The sequence below is a fragment of the Podarcis muralis genome, chromosome 2 (genome assembly GCF_964188315.1).
Source record: "Podarcis muralis chromosome 2, rPodMur119.hap1.1, whole genome shotgun sequence".
Classification (NCBI taxonomy): domain Eukaryota; kingdom Metazoa; phylum Chordata; class Lepidosauria; order Squamata; family Lacertidae; genus Podarcis; species Podarcis muralis.
In genome coordinates, this window is record NC_135656.1 from 34,494,314 (window position 1) to 34,511,820 (window position 17,507).

Here is a 17,507-nt window from a genome sequence, read left to right on the forward strand (position 1 = left end):
GTCTGCGCATGCGTGAGCGGTGAAACCCGGAAGTAAGCGCTCCGTTACTTCCGGGTTGCCGTGGAGCGCAACCCAAAAGCACTCAACCTGAAGCACATTCAACCCAAGGTGTGACTGTATCAGCAATTAGCATGTGAAGAGTAAATTTACCTATGTAAATGTCCTAGGTGTGTACCAGTCTTTAATCCTGCTCAGTCAACATGTGTTGATCAACTCAGGTGAACTCCTTTGTTAGGTGACACCTGAGGGGCTTAACTATTAGTAATCTAAAGCACCCACTTTGTGTAGGGTTCACTCCTTGGGCTTTTCTTTTCCTAAATATTGTATATCCCACAAGGCAGAGGAGGTGTAGCACCCCATACACCCCAAAATAAATGACTCATGGAATCAATAGACTGAGACTGGGAAGGAGGCATCTGACAGGCAGACCCATCCCTCTGAACCAGTTGTAAGAAGGCAGGCAGGCAAGGGACTAGCTATGGGGTAAGTGAGGTTGGTGGGGCAGTGCCCCCTTAGCCCTCATTGGCCAGCCTTCACTGCAAGCAGTTGCTAAAATATCAAAGGCAGGGCAGCCCAAATGTGCTCCTCAGAATAAAGCAACTTGTGTCTTGAAAACACAATGCAGAATAAACTGATATTGCTGTGCTGACTTTCCTTGTAGAAGGGTGGGTTTAGGCCCCTAAACAGGGGTGGGGGCAGTATTTCCCCAGACTGCAATTGAAGCCTGGGAGAACTGAGGAATGCAATGAAGGCGAATTCCCTGCATTACAGCACATGTTCCTATGGTCACGAAGAGAAGAAAGGATGATTGCTATAAAAAGGTGGTGGTGGGAGACTGCACTGCCAGCGTTATTCTATTGGCTACAGAGTGCACAATTGCAGCTAGCTATTTCTGACTTGAAAGATAACTAATTTAGCAATCCTATACGCCAATTACATAGGAGATGGAGGGGGGGAGGGAGGGAGAGAAAGACAAGCTCTATACTGGCACAACAGCTGCCAAATCTTCTGGACAGGAGGGGCAAAACGCAACTCAGAAACACACAAACAAACGCACACATTGATGCAATCATGGCAGTGCGTCCTTCAGCTTCCATGGAAATGCTGCTGATGCCCACCAATCAGGGGCTGTCACTGAGATCACACCCACATGCCACCAACGCAAACAGAGAGAGCCATTTAACCTACACGGACAGGAAGGGGTAACCAGGACACCTCCTTGTGCATTGCCACACACAGCACCATTTGCACAATGCCCCCATTTCCATGACACAGGGAGCAGCAAACCCATGGCTGCAAGTCCCCAGGCCAGAGTTCAAATCCTCTTAATTTCAAGAGTGGGGTTTCTGAAAACAACTCAGAAAGGAAAGGAAGAAACCACACAGCATAACTCTGATGTAACTCCCTGGTCAGGAGATCTGCAGAAGTGACACACATTGAGATAAGGGTTGAAGACCCACAGAAGATGGTGGTTGGGGTGTTTCTTCCACCAAGCAGGAAGAGGAAATGGTATAACCCAGCACTGAGAGTGTCAGCTTTCAGTGGCTCATTGCATAGAACATGGGGTTGGGATGTGATGGGGAGTTCAAGCCTTACCAGGGGAAATATGTCTCTACTTGCCTTTTGCAGACCTGGGGGTGGGAAAGTCATGTTAGAGGCATGTTAAAGGTAAAGGGACCCCTGACCATTAGGTCCAGTCATGACCGACTCTGGGGTTGCGGCGCTCATCTCGCTTTATTGACCGAGGGAGCCGGCGTACAGCTTATGGGTCATGTGGCCAGCATGGCTAAGCCGCTTCTGGCAAACCAGAGCAGCACACGGAAACGCTGTTTACCTTCCCACCGGAGCGTACCTATTTATCTACTTGCACTTTGACGTGCTTTTGAACTGCTAGGTTGGCAGGAGCAGGGACCGAGCAACGGGAGCTCACCCTGTTGTGGGGATTTGAACCGCCGACCTTCTGACCGGCAAGCCCTAGGCTCTGTGGTTTAACCCACAGCACCACCCGCATCCCTAGAAGCATGTTAGGGAGCTCCTAAGTCTCATGCCTACACTGCCAACACCACATAGCAGATCTTTACTTACACAGACACAGCAGCATACAGGAAATGACGACAAGACGGGGCATTTGTCTTTCTGCAGCCTGCAATCTCCATTCGTCTCTTTTTCATCTGGCCACTCAAGTTGGGAGTAGATTTTGAAAGGAAAAGAGGAATGGCTGGAGTTGCCAGTCAGTCACCTCAGGAGGGCTCCTGTGCCTTGTCCAACTGACAGCATCCTAACAGGTGCAGTGTTCTTTATGGGTCCAAGTCCAGCTTCACAGCAGGGACATCGTCACCTGTTTCACTACATGACTGTCTGCTTTGAAGCTTGCAGTGGTGCAGGAGCCTGCCTGGAACAAATGGACTGGCAACCTCACAGAGGAACAGGGATTACCCTGACCCCTGCTGCTGATCATGGGTGCCCCCCTTCCTATGGCCTTCATGGAACTGAATGTGAGAGAGTGGTACAGTGGCCTTAGGAGAACACTGGAGATGCAGGCTGAATGCAGACTATACCTTGAAAGCACATTCAAAGCACATTCTTTCCCCTCGGTGTAATCTAGGACTGGACTGGGCCTTTTTCTCTTGGAAAGGCTAAATAGATTTGCCTGGCTTAACACTCAGAGGTTAAGGGACTATTATACTAGAGGCAAATAAAGAAGGTCCTTTGAGAAGAGGGGGGCAATGAATCCATATTCCTTTGTAGCAGGTGCTATGGTGCATTTGCTTAAGTCTTTTTATTATTATTATTAATAATATTTTTTATTAAGTTTTCAGAAAAAAGAAAATAACCAAACATATATCAAACATAAAAGACATAACTATCAACTATATATAAAAGGAGAAAAGAAAGAAAGAAAAACACAGTTTTTCATACATATGTTCCATAACCATCTGGACTTCCTCACGTTTCCCTTTCCTGCGTTCTCGGTATAAAAGTTATGTTCAGCAATTTATTACCTTCTTTCAGGTTTTATGTTCTAATTCTTATATGTTATGCCTCTGGTTTTAAATAATTCCATCAAATATTTAACTGCTTAATTTAGGCATAACTTTACTTCCATTTGCTTAAGTCAACTGGATTTCTATTCACAAACTATTTGTCCTGTGGACAGCTAATGGCATCATGTTTCATATACTTTGAATGCACCTGTTTTTACACCTCTATAATGCAGACTGTCTTCACATGTAATGCTATATATAATATGGAATTTATAGGATAATTTATTGGAGGTGATTCCATATATTATTTATTTATTGATTTCAACAAACTATTATAAAGTCAATAAATAAAATAATAATTATTATAATAATATTGACTTTATAGTATAGATGCTGCTGCTGCTGGGTGTTGGCTGGCTAGAAGTGACCCATGACTGAGTCTTCTTGGTAGTGGTTCTCCACTTATTGAATGCCCTCCCTGGTGAGCTGCATCTATCTCTAAGTTTGGAGTTTATTTCTCTCTAAGTTTATCTATCTCTAAGTTTAGAAAGACTTCCCTCTCACACAGGGATTTGATGGCTGAAATATAATGTTTCTGACAATCATGAACTTATTTTAGCTGTGAGGACATGAGATCATTAAAAAAAAATGTATTTTTTAAAATGTTTTTTTTTAATGCTGTTTGCGAGACTCAGTTCCATTGCACTAGGTGGGGTACATTTCTGAACAGATATGCACAGGATGGGACTGTAAATGCTGCAGGGTATTTGGGTGCATGAACTTAAGTCTATACAGTAGCACTTTAACATTCTATGACGCAAAGAAGATTGAAAACTTGTTTTTAATATTATTTGCAATAGTACAGAAATAAAGAAATAGCTTTTGTTTTGGGAAGGAGATGGAAGAAACAGCACAATGGCAAATTGGAGCCTGCTCTGGTAGGATGAAAATGTTATGACCGTGTTTTATGAGAATTATAGAATCATATGTAGAGTTGGAAGGGACCCTGCGGGTCATCTAGAGCAACCCCCTGCAATGGAGGACTCTCAACTAAGGCATCTGTGACAGATGGCCATCCAACCTCCACAAAAAAAAAAAAATCCTCTAAGGATAGTCCACCACCACTTGAGGGAGTCTGTTCCACTGTTGAAAGCTCTTACTGTCAGAAAGTTTTTCCTGTTTAGTTGGAATCTCCTTTCTTGTAACTTGAATCCATTGGTATGGGTCCTACCTCCAGAGCAGAAGAAAGCAAGCTTGCTCCATCTTGCATGTGACAACCCTTTAGATATTTGAAGATGGCTATCATATCTCCTCTCACTTTCCTCTTTCCCAGACTAAACATACCCAACTCCCTCAACAGATTCTCATAAGGCTTGCTTTTCAGACCCTTGATCATCTTGGTTGCCCTTCTCTGTATGAATTCTAGCTTGTCAATATCCTTTTTAAACTGTGTAGTTCACAACTGGACACAGTATTCCAGGTGTGGTCTGACCATTTCCAATGTCCATTTATTCTTTTATGTAGAGACTAGCCAGTTTGTTATATGCAGACCGCAGAAGGTAATTTCTGGTATATATTAGAAAGAATTTGTACCTGCCGATGTCCAAATTAATATCTGGAAATTTCACAAAATCACCATCGCTATTGAGCAGGCAAATAACATAGTCTACAATTTATTATCATTATTATACTACCCTATACCCGCAGGTCTATATGATTAATTGCCAAACATTAAATTTAATTATGAAGGACTAGTAACTTGATACTTTTTACCCAGTATATATTTTCCAGTTTATGAACATAAAATTTCAGCGATATAAGTATAGATGCCAATGTCGAATACAAATAATAATAATAATAATGGAATCTCTAAGTAGCTGCAAGGAAATCCATGCTCTAAAAATACATCTTCTATAAACAGGGATTTCCCCCCCCCTCCGCAGCGGTCCCAGAACGAGAGAAGTAGCCTGCCGGGTCTTGCGGCTCACCATGTGAGATCCACCCCTCAAGGAAACCCCTCGTTTCGATGGTCAGCAAACAGCTCCTGTTTCAGTCCCTAAAACTAGCCGCCCTTCGCTGTGCACAGATGGTTTGGAGAGAAGGGCGGAAGTACAGCGTCACCCTTCACCCCACCCTAACCTACCACAGCTAAAGCCCTGAAATGTGAGGCGAACGTAGCCAATCCAGTGCAAGCTTATTTAACTGCACCTGAAGCCACACGTATGATACTTTGGATTAAAGCGGGTTATTTTGCCATCAACAAGGATGGCGGCTATAGAGATGTTTGGGGGAATGGCGTGAAGGGTTGCCTGGGAGCATTCTCCAGCTGGCGGGGAAAGGCCCCAGGATTTGCTGGGGACCCCAGAGGCAAAAGAAAGGGGATATTAAACTCGTTCTGGTAAGTAACCTACCGCTCTCTTCGGGAAGGGTGGAAAAAGGGTCGCTCCTTGAGACCCAAGTTTCTGCCCTTCGTCCTGCGGCGGCTTGTTTTTATATATCCCCGCGCCTTTCCCACTACTCTGAGGATTTAGCGAGGCATTGGGATTAGGAGGCATTTCAAAGCTGCTGTTTTGGGGGAGGGGGAGGGGGAGAGAAGTGCCGATTTATCAGCTTTGCAGCTCTTGTCAACACGCGTCGCCTTCTCACGATCTGTGAGTTGGAGGCCACCTCTGCAAGGCTGTGAACTTTCCCGCGTATTTGCGGGGTGTTTCAGTGGGTGTCTCGAGTCAGGGTAGCCAGACCCTGCAGGAGAGCAGCCAGGCGCCTTGCAGTAGGAAGTTTCTGCGCGACGCCAGTTCCTTGCAGCTGCAGACGCTTGCAAATCTTGCAACCCACGCAAGCTCCCTCCCTCTCTGCCTTCCTCCCCGGCTTGCTGGTGGAACTCGGGAGTCATATTACTGTCTCTGACTGACAAGCCGTTACTTGCCCATTGCTGCTTAATTCAGTCCGTGTAAATGCGCCCTGCTAGTGCCAGTGTAGGCAGACGACGCTGACACTGCAGTGTTAGCAGGTCCATGCTGTGGTTCCCGCGCAGTGAGGGCCCTGACACGTGTTAAGGAGTTTCTAGGAACGTTCTGCACTTTGCCCGGTGTATTGCATAACCGTATATAACCCAGCGCAAGAGACGTTAGAAGTAACCAGGCAGTCCCCCACGTTGCTATGTTACAACAGCATAATGAGGAGAACATTACTGCAGCATATCTATCCTTCCTGGGATGTTGATTGAAGCGTGGAGCTGTCCGGGGAAGTGCGGGGTTTTGATTTCCCACCTGCTGCTTTCCAGGGACTCATCCTTTCAAGTACCGGTACTCTTCTCCACATCGTTACTTTCCTAACCAGGTGCCCTCCAGACGTTGGCATACAACAACATGGCCACTGGTTGGGGATGATGGGAGTTGTAGTCCAACAACAGCTGGAGGGTGCCTGGTTGGGAGAGATCGCTTTACCATGATGCAAGTGTGCCCATGCACTTTGTGGAAGTTTCCTCTGATGGTCAGCTGATTTTAAAAGCTTTATTTTTAAATGTAAGAAAAAGCCTGTTTTTAACTAATGGACCAATTTAGGTAAATATTTCAGTATCACCTTATTGCTGATCATATGTCATCTTTTGACGAAGTAATGCAGAAAACGAATCCCTCAAATTCACCTTTTAAGGTATTAGCAGAATCCATTGTTCGCAACAATGTAATTGGTACTAAACCTTCCCACTCATCTCCATAGGGGTTTGCTTAGTAGTCAGATTTTTAAAACTACTGTACTGTATAGTTAATTGGATTGATTAGTACTCCTGTGCCTACTTGACTACATTGCTGGTTACAAGCCATAGTGGTTTGGGTAGTAAACAAGATTAAATACCAGCAGTGCGATCCCACGTATGTCTATGCAGGAGTAAGGCCCATATAGTTCACTGTAACTTGTTTTCCCCCCCCTAGTTTGGTGCCCTGTTAACTGGGGTGAGGAGACTTCAGGCTGGTGAGATCTACTTTTAATCTTGTTAGAACACTTAAGATCTACTAACCAAAGCTTAACCGTAAAAGAAATACACTTGGACAAAAATAATCATGGGCCTAGGAATTTGTTCTGAGTACTGGAACTGAGTTCACAGACTTTCTACTTGCCCTTAGCTTTCTTAATTTTACTAGGGAGTCATTTAGTTTCTGCTTTATTAAACAATGCCATGTCTATGTTTGGTGGCTCAGTGGTGGAAAAGGTATGCTAGCTTAGTGAGATATTCTCCAACTACACCCAAAACATTTTTCTCCTTCCAATAACCAATGTGGAGTCTGCATAAATTATATAATGTGATTTGGATGGGATCATTTAGGTAATTTTCTTTTAGAGTTTTTTTCCTCATAAAAAACAATGATTTCAAAATGTTACAGAAAATGCACCTGCAGAGACTATATATGTTGCTTCCTTTACATCATATGTGTAAAACAATAGAGGAACTAGTCAGCTCTTAGGCTGGAAATGATCTTATAGAGGTGTTTAAATTTAGGGAGCTCATGTCTGCCAATGAGCAGGTTTTATTTCATTATTCCATTGCATCCTACCCTTCCTGCAAAGAGCTCGCGATTGTGCCTTGATGCTGCAGTCCTGTGTTTGCTTCCGGAGAACAGGCCCTTTTGAATGCAATGAATATTAGTTCTGTGGAATCATATGTAGGATTGTGCTGGATCTGTCACAATAACCCTGTTTTGTAGGTTAGGATGGGGTAGTTTGACTTTTGCAACATTTGACCAGTGAACATCATAGCTCATGGGAGAGTTTCCCACATCCAAACCCAAATTATTCTACACTATTATAGCCTGAATTTGCTAGCACACTTTGCTGCTTTTTGTGATAATTCCAGACATCATTATGCCAGCATGGTAGGTATGTGATTCCCCAAACCACCCAAGATGAGACTAGACTAGACTGTTAATGGTCTGAATTTGCTAACATACTTTGTTGCTTCCATGTAATAATTCAAGATATAGGTTTGGGTGCAGATCTAGGGCCACATCCACACCACATATTTAAAACACATGGCTTCCCGAAAAGAACTCTGGGAGCGGTAGTTTAGCCCTGACAGAGCTACAATTCTCAGCACTCTTAACAAACTACAGTTCCCAAGATTCTTTGTGGGAAGCCATGTGCTTTAAGTGTGCTTTACATGCATGGTTTGGATGTGACCCTGGACCTTTTGAAACCAATGGAAGGGATGTACTGAGGGATGGCAGGGGTAACGGGCATGCAGAGTGCCCACCCAAAATAAGCCTAGTCTTTTGCTCCAAAGGTGAAGAATGTGGTTGGCTGCTTTAGTTCTGGGTGGTGCTCAGAACAAGCACCTGCCTACCCCCAGCATCAAAGCAAACCCAAGTCCTGCTGGCCCTTTGGGCACTGTATTGCTGAACCCCTTTGAAGAGCCTCAGCAGCTCAGTGCCGTACAGGTATCTCCTCTGCTTCTCAACTCTTGAGTTTAAAGCTGGAGAGAGGAGCTGTGGTCATCCCCACACTTGCACTGGGCTTCCACAACTCCACAGAAGATCCCATCTCCCTCCAGCTGCAAAACTGGGAGGGGAAATTGTGCTGCACACCTGTGGGAGATCTGGGACAAAGTCATGGGACAAGGGTAGGATCTTGGCGTCCAAAGGTTTTAGCTTATTCAACAAAGGCAGTCTGAATTTTTTGAACTTTGCATATTCCCTATGTGTTTTTTATAATGTCCAAAAGAGAGTTGTTGTAGTTTCTTTATTGAACTTGAAATCCTTTATTCCCCCCCCCCTTGAATTAAACTGTAGGTAGCACTTCTAACTTGATTAAATTTGCTTGTGCAACCAGGAACAATATAAATTTTGCTTTGGCGCTGGATGTGTCCAGCCATTGTACTGATAGAATGGTCAATGCATACAATGGCTGCAGCTTTTTAAAACACGTTTTCTTTATAAAAGATCTAGGAGAATGCACATATAAGCAAATATATCCCATAGAGCCTTGAGGAGTAGCTGGTTAAAGGCAAATCAGGTTGTGAAAACGATACCTGAACAAAGCAATGTATCGGAGAGTGTAGCTAAGCACTAAGGGCGTCATTATGTAGCTTCCTTTTAGATGGGCGGGGTATAAATAATAAATAATTATTATTATTATTATTATTATTATTATTATTATTATTATTATTATACTTAACCAATTGCTGTTGGGTAGCTTAAGGCTGTGTAGAGGAGGCATATGGCCAGAAGCTGAGAAATGGGGATCACTGCTTGTTCTTTGCTTTTGAGGTGAGAGGTAAAGTTTCGGGTGTTATAGTTCGAATGTTGATGGTCAGGAGACATGGTTTGCTTTTAAGATCACATTACAGCTTACTGCCAGAGACAGAATGTCTCACTGCAGTGCAGCCCATATTCCTGTCTTGCACAGCTGTCTTGCCTCTTGACCTTCTCTATCAAGTGGCACAGAATTGAGCTTCTCTTGCTAAGAGCTAAGATTTTTATTTTATTTTTGCAGGGTGGGTGGGAGTATTATTTTTTTTTATCTTGCTTCAGGCATTTTCTGCTTTTTTTGACAGTCATTTTGAAGCTATATGTTTCCAAATTTGGCTATTTCAGAGTGCAATTGTTAATAGTTTTTAAAGCAACAGCAGACCACCAACCAGAGCATCTTACTTCCCATTCTGCTACGGGTATTTGTGTGTTTAAAGGCAGAGCATGAAATATTTCAGCAAGATCTGTGCTACAGCTTCCTTTCATTCCGCAGCTGCCATCATCTGCTGTGCTCTGAAAACATCTCCTTGTAGCATTCTATTCCTGAACTGGGCTGACAGGGCAAGATTAAGCTAGTGAGAATCCTTTCCATCCTGGGCTTCAGATAATGGAAATCAGGGACACAGTTCAAACTGAAGGCAAATTCTGAGGTTGTGCCAGACTGAAAGCATATAGCTCAAAGGAATTTCTAGGGGATGACTGAGGGCTCTACCTGTTTAGCTAGCAAGATGTGATGAATATGGTCAATGCTGTGTGTACTTCACACTAAATGAAATTGCACCACGAAGAGCTAAATTCTGCACCCTTGATATATAATATGCCAATTTACACATACCTATATTCTGATTTTGTACAACTTACTCTGCTTTTGTATAATTTATTCTGCAAAGGATTATGCGCTGCTGCCTTGCTCCCTAAACACTAGAAATCCCGCTTAGAACTCTCCTGTTTTCAAGAACAAATCAGTGTTACAGCTCATCAGTAACATATTATATATTTCTCTTTTGGGTTCCTGGATTGTGATGATACTGTTGATGCTATTAGGATTCCTACTTGAGTACTTTATGCATATTTCTATTTTAATGTTTTTCATTAAGTATATGATATACATCTATTTTGGTTTTCTTCATTTTCTATGTTGCATTTGGTGGTGTCCAGCAGGAAAAAAACCACTTTATGTTTCTAAATAAAATGATGTGTTTGAGTGCGCAAAGTCAAGCTAAATTAGATTCCCCCCAATGCATCTGCAAATACAGACCAGTCTTATTACTGAAAACAATTCAGTTGCTTTCAAAGATGGACTAGATTTTAACCTTGACTTTAGGAGCTGGTAGAAGACCTGAGTCAGACTCTGATATCTAGCAAGTCTACAACTGAGGCACAGACTACGCTTGGAATTTGACCCACAGGTCACAAAACGCTTGTTGGGAGAAACAGCTTGCCAGCTAGGCTCTGTTAATTCCAGCTATGCTAAGATTTTCTTTACTGATGATCTAGCACCTTTCTTTAGACACTCTAGCCAGTGACGGATCTGGCTTGTGCTTGACTCTGTAGTGTAACCACCTTGTCAAAGCAGATTTGATGTGTTGTTTCAGATTGCAAGAGAGTCATGACTACAGGCTCCATTGGAGATTATCTGGGCAGAGACCTGATCAGAGATAAAAATAACAAGACAAATAGCTATTAGTGACAGGCAGCCTCTATCACAAGCCTCCTGGCTGGCATTTGAGCATGCCGTCTCTGCAGCACCTGATGAAATCTGGCTTCTTACTTAGAGGCTGAGCTTGGCAGCTCTCTTGGAAGTCTCAAGAAAATGCATTCAGTGCCAAGGCAATAATCATGTTATGCCTTACAGGGGATTTCATTTTGCCCGTGGTACTGGCCTTTTCAGTAGTTAATACAGATGGACCCTATTTAGTGGTGGGGTGGAAGTGTTGCAGAAGGTACAATAAGAGCCATCTTCTGTTTCCTCATCTGTCTAGATCAGTTGTGATCTTGAATTCTCCAAAGTGCTTTACTTAAAGAGAGAGTGAAAGTAAAAGAGTGACATTTAACCCCTTTTATTTCTGTAGATGTTATCACTAAGGCACGCTAATTGAGCTTCATACGTTAACTAGAAGAGGACTTCTCACGGAATGGTGGTTGTGGTCTTCTGGGTATGCTCTGTCCACTGAGTAACCATGGACTCCAAGGAGAAGTGTCAGGTAGGTTTTTTGGTCATGTTGTAGCTACTGTAGTTCTAGATGAATCTCTCGATTGAATTTACTTCTGGTTGACTTTAGTTGGAAAATGATGAGTGGTCAGGTGTTCTTAATGTCAGAATGGCTTTCATTGGTGAGAATCTGGAAACCCAGATTCATATTTACAATGGTACCTCGGGTTACAGACGCTTCAGGTTACAGACACTTCAGGTTACAGACTCCGCTAACCCAGAAATAGTACCTCGGGTTAAGAACTTTGCTTCAGGGTGAGAACAGAAATTGTGTGACGGCAGCAGCAGGAGGCCCCATTAGCTAAAGTGGTACCTCAGGTTAAGAACAGTTTCAGGTTAAGAATGGACCTCCAGAACGAATTAAGTACTTAACCCAAGGTACCACTGTACTATGTGTGTGTTTTTCTACTACTTCCCCTTTACAACTGTGGAGGTTACTTCCGAGTAATCATAAGCATATATAACATAGTTTACATACTGTTCTCCTGGACAAGATGAATGCCAAGGGTTACTGCTGTGGGATATGTTGAACTTCTTGAGAGATATAGCTTGTGAACTTGAATGTAAGCTGTTTTCTGGCAGTGATAGTTGGTTAACAAAGATCTTGCTTTACTATTATTAAGGATGATCACTGTGTGATTGTGTTGCCACACCGTGAAACTTACAAAACCATGAGATTAGCTCTGAAATTATTAACTTTGGAAAGCTGCTTTTGAGCCTTCTTTTTACTTTTCAAGATTTTATCCACAGCCATCAACGCTGGAAATGCTTTTTCTCATTTATTGTTTTTAGCGATTCACTACAAATAATAGGACACCAGAAAATGAAAGTTCCCATAGGTCCATGGCACCGAACTTTATATGATCATAGGCTGTAGTCTGCTCACTTTCTGTGATTTTAACAGTTTTTCATGGCTACAGTTGTTGCAGAAATGATGCCAATTGTATGTGACCAGCTACTTGTTAACTTGCTTCTTCTTCCATATGAATGGGGGCAAGTGTGATCCCTTGAAAACATCAATGTCCACTAAATTCCCAGTTCTCAATGATGGAGGCATACAGTGACTAAAAGTGGGGGAAAGCGGAAAAAACAGGAGAGAGAAATGCTAGAGGAACTGATGTGTGAATCTAAGTAAAACATTTTATTTCACAAACCTACTTCTGGATTTATTGCTTCAGAAGAGAGCCAATGAAACCAAATCCCAAGACAGACTGCCTTTTGTGGGTAGAAAGGGACTTTTGATGTCAGGTGGAGTCTTGTTTTGGCTGTGCATTTAGGAATTAAGTATGACTGTTTACGCTTTCTCCATGGCTTCCTAACCTGCATCTTTCCAGAGACATTGTTTTATATGGAATGCTGGTAGGATGGCATTCCTTATGCTTTGGCATTCCTTATGCTTTGCTCAATCTGATCCAGTCTGACCCAAGCATGTGTATTTAAGGACAGTTCATCTTGTTCACGTGGGTTGTGTGGAATAGGGGTCGTCCTCAACCTTTTTGAGCATAGACAAAAAAAGGAGGCAACATACCTTCCCCTAAACAGGAAACACCCCTGGAGAGGAGCACAATTTCTAGATCTACCTCTGCAAATGCCAGACTGAATAATGTGTTAGCAATGTGAAAGGGTAGCATCCTTTTATTAGCTGAGTATGCTCAATCTAGCTTTGTCCTTGGTATCTTGAGGCAGGTGCATATCCTGATCTGAACAGCCATAGCTTATCCCTGGGTAGTGTATCTGCTACCTATTACCAGATGAAGTGGGAACAATTCAACTATTGGAGTGTCTTAATGACCAATGGCATGCGGTTGTTGTTGTTTTAAAGTGAGAAGTTGTTTCACAATTGCAATAGTTGTGTGGCGAGGACAGGCTATTCGGTAGGGGCAATAGGAAAATGTTTGGGGTGAGGAACGCCCATTACAGCATTGACGTTAACACTTCTCTCATGGGTGTGTTTTGTGGTCTCATTGTGCTGTGTTGTGAGATGTTTATTGTGTGCACATTAAAAGAGGATGTGGCTACAACTGTTGGGGTATCACTGCCCTTTTCTTTGGAAATCCAGTCCTCATTGTGCAACATGTGCTTGCTTGCTCTTAAAAAAGTGAGCAGCCTGGGAACAGGAAGGAAAAATCACAAGGACAGTAATCAACTTTGAAGGTTGGAGGATTAGAGGGAACTCCAAGACACAGACTTGCTGACCAGCAGGAACCTTGCCCGATACACTGTTCCCTCACAGCTACTTCAGTCAGAGCCTTCCTTAATCACATGCCCTCCCGGTGTTTTAGTGTTCTCCAGATATTGTTGGACTCCAACAACCATCGTCCCTGATCATTGGCCATTCTGCCTGGAACTGATAGAAGTTGTAGTCTGTAGGAAGAGACCAGGTTGGGGAATGCTGTACAATAAGTCCCATAACTATGTGGGGTCGAGAGAGAGAGAGAGAGAGAGAATCTTGAGATTCTTACTTTGCAGATGGATAAATAAATATGTTGTTTGGCCACACATTCTTTGATGCATTCACATCTAAAGTGTGGTAAAAGCCTTCTTGCCAGTTGGCAGGTCAGTCTGGATAATCAAGCTACCTGAGTCAAAGATTTTGCCCTGGGACATTTGGACATTTGCATGGGATCAAAAACTGCACCAAATGATGTGCTCTGTATTGTGTTAATGGGTATGTGCATTACTTATAGCTGTTACTTTGAGATAATGAGGGATGGAGGAATTCCAGTAGTGTACTTTCTCTGTCTGGTTAGGGGCAGATCTGCATATCTGTCCTGGCTCTCACTGAATGAAGAACTCAAACTTGGAGTAAGGCTTCTGCTCAAATCTTTAATGCCCAGGTCAGTAGATATATAGGCAAAAACAGGATCAAAGGCACAGCAGATACATGGCTAAGGCATTGATCCAACAAAACAACACACCCTCTGAGTTCCTATTACAGTGGTACCTCAGGTTACATATGCTTCAGGTTACAGACTCCGCTAACTCAGAAATTGTACCTCGGGTTAAGAACTTTGCTTCAGGATGAGAACAGAAATCGTGCTCTGGTGGCGCGGCAGCAGCAGGAGGCCCCATTAGCTAAATTGGTGCTTCAGGTTAAGAACAGTCTCAGGTTAAGAACAGACCTCTGGAACGAATTAAGTACTTAACCCGAGGTACCACTGTATATGGAAATGGGGCGGCACAACCTCAGCATGGCAAGTGGGCAAGCAAATGCAAACTTCTGCAGGCTGAACCTGAGCTGCCTGTTCTTGGCTATGTTGGCACCTCCATGACCTAGGTGATGGAGAAGGGGACAGCTGCTGTTCCAAACTGAACTAAGTGTCTGAGTCCTCCTGGGAGGTTGGACTAAAGGTGGGCTCCAGCAGTGCAGGGCGGGGGGAGGGATTCCCAAGATCAGAGGTGAAAAAAAGCACAGAAGCATGGGATGGTTGGGTACAAGGTGCCTGGGTGACGAAGAAGGGGGTAAAGCAGAGTGCTGACAGATTACACCTGAGACCCTTCCCAGGATCTGACTCCTTTGTAACTCTGTCCCCCTCTTGAGGTCCTGGCACAGCCCCTCCATACCCACTGGGCCCTGCCCCAAGGTCGTCAACCAACTGATCCTCTGACTTTTCTTCCTCCAATCCTGATCCAACCAGCCCCTCCATGATGTCTCTTTAGGACTCAGGACAATTTCTCCTCTTGAATTTTGCACATCTTCTGCCCTTCTAACCCAATGATAGCATATGCTGCATCTCAATAAACCTAACGAAGCTTGCTAATAATGGCTCAGTGACCCATTTTGGTATTGATCAGTGTGAGATATACAGCAATTACCATACCTTGTAGAAATGCTTTCATGACCTCAGACAGTGGTGGCATTTTCTTGGAACAACTGAAACGTAAAACCTTTTTGTGCAATATGGGGCATGTCTGTTTAGGAACCAAGCATGCATTTCTATGAAGAGAGTGAAGAAATCTTACTTCTCTGCCATCGTTACTTCCTCATAGTTTGGGGATATCTCTGGATCCAGCATTGTTACGGGAGACTTGGGTGGCTTTTTTCACTTATAGCCAGTTTTCCAGCTACAGCCCCTTTTGAGCAGAGATGACTCTGCTGTAGTACTCAATGCTCTGGCAAGACTGAATTATTACAGTGTGCTGCCTGGGACTGCCTTTGAAGATAACGCAAACTTCAGCAGGTTTCAAATGCAGCAGCCAAATTATTGGCTACAGTTCAGTTTAGAACTCACATCATCTCGGTCTTAAAACAATTGCACTGTTTGCCAGTTCATTACTACCTGAGATGGTGCATTTTAATGTTTTTTTTTTTACTGAGTGTTCAGGATGATTTACTAGTGACTATGTGTCTCACCTGATGTAACTTAAAAACATCAAAGTGCATTTTTTAGAGGTACTGGTCAAGTTGGCAAAAAAAATATGGTGCAGGAAGTATTATGGGGCTGAAGAAACCCAATCTGCACAGCTGCATTGTCAGAGAACCTGAGACTCTGAAAGATAAGGGGTTTATTGTCTAGTCCCTGCCATCCACAGAGTTCCACTGCCAATAGCGGCTGAGAATAACCGTTGCTCAGATGTGGTGCAGCTTGGCATCCAGTCCTGGCTAAGAACCAGGTATTGCAGAACAAGAGAGCAAATATCCTAAGAGGTCATCCAGAAATCTTTGAAATTCAATTTAACAGGCAAGTTATCTGCTCTGATTCCTCATTCTGTTTAATGCTGGCAAGAACAGTCCCCTCTCTGGGATATGCAAACCACGTGAAGCAGTTAGCAAATCCAGTTTTGCTGTTTTTCCTCTCAGTTTAACTCTGGTTCCGATAGAGATTTTGGAAACGTCTCCTCTTTGCTCAATAGCAGCTTGTTGTGTTGTCTGGACCGAAAAACAGTTAAGTTTGTGTGAAACAAGCCAACTTCAAAGCGGGGTTAAAATTATTTTGACAGCATGGAAAACTAAGCCAACAAAATGAAGTTTTGCAGACTTAAGTGTAAAGTTCTTCTTTTTTGGTGCGAAGACTCAGATGTCAAGATACAGGATGGGTGACAAATGACTTAACTGCACATTTGAAAAGGATATGGGAGTCCACATGCTAAACGTGAGTCAGTAGTGTGGCCTGGTGTCTAAAAAGGCTAATGCAATTCTAGATTGCATGAGAATTCATGGTATCACTCTGTTCTTTGATCAGGACTCACAGTTCTGGACACTGCGGGTTAGAAAGGACACTGACATATTGGCACATCCAGAGTAGAGCAGGGAGCCTGGGGATCAGGTTTTGTGAGCAAAGGCTGAAGGGGCCGGGTATATTTATTTTGGAGATTTTAAAATTTAGAGATTATAGAATAGCCATTTTCAAATATTTGAAGGGCCACCACATAGATCATGGAGCAGATTGGTTTTCTGTTGCTCCAGAGGAGAGGACCCAAACCAGTGAGTTCAAATCATGAGAGAAATGATTTAATCTAAATGTAAGAAATTATTTCCTGGTTCAAGCTGTATGACAGTGGAACAGACTGCCTTGAAAGGTGGTGAATTCTTCTTTGTTAGAGGTTTTCAGAGACTGGAGAGCCCTGATCACAGGTGCTGCTGTAGTGGATTTACTTCAGCAGCTGAGACTGAACTAGGAAGGAGATGAAATTACCTTTTGAAAAAACAAACCAAAACATAATTAATGTAGTTACAGATGGGTAGCCGTGTATCTGAAGAAGTGTGCATGCACACTCCAGTGTATCTGAAGAAGTGTGCATGCACACGAAAGCTCATACCAAGAACTAACTTAGTTGGTCTTTAAGGTGCTACTGGAAGGAATAATTAATGTAGCCACCGTTTATTGCTGTAGGGGACACAACAAGCTGTGGTTGAGCAAAAACAGAAACAAAAGCTTCTAAACAACTCCCGCCTATGCCAGGGAGGGACTGAATGTGGAAGCCCAAGGCTCACCTCCACTCCTTCACGTCACACTAAACTATGGTTTAGCATAGGTTTTAAAAGGAGCCATTATGTCACTGTTCTGGGTCATTTTATTTTCTCTGTGATGAAACACTAGTGTTGGGAAAAGGACAGTTTTCTTCATG

General features: G+C 43.2%; 1 protein-coding gene across 7 annotated transcripts in view; it reads left to right on the top strand.

Moving 5' to 3' along the window:
- The first annotated feature begins 5,220 nt into the window (after positions 1 to 5,220).
- The window catches only part of TMEM94 (transmembrane protein 94), a 69,771-nt gene continuing 57,484 nt past the window's right edge, over positions 5,221 to 17,507 (top strand). For 4 of the 7 annotated variants that reach the window (XM_077924194.1, XM_077924197.1, XM_077924196.1 and 1 more), the window contains exons 1-2: positions 5,221 to 5,382; positions 11,299 to 11,430. In XM_077924194.1, the coding sequence (XP_077780320.1) occupies positions 11,407 to 11,430 (24 nt within the window). In that variant the 5' untranslated portion in view covers positions 5,221 to 5,382; positions 11,299 to 11,406. Of the gene's footprint in view, positions 5,383 to 6,916; positions 6,957 to 11,298; positions 11,431 to 17,507 lie in introns of all 7 variants that reach the window. The other 3 variants (XM_077924195.1, XM_028716867.2, XM_077924199.1) reach the window with 3 other exon arrangements.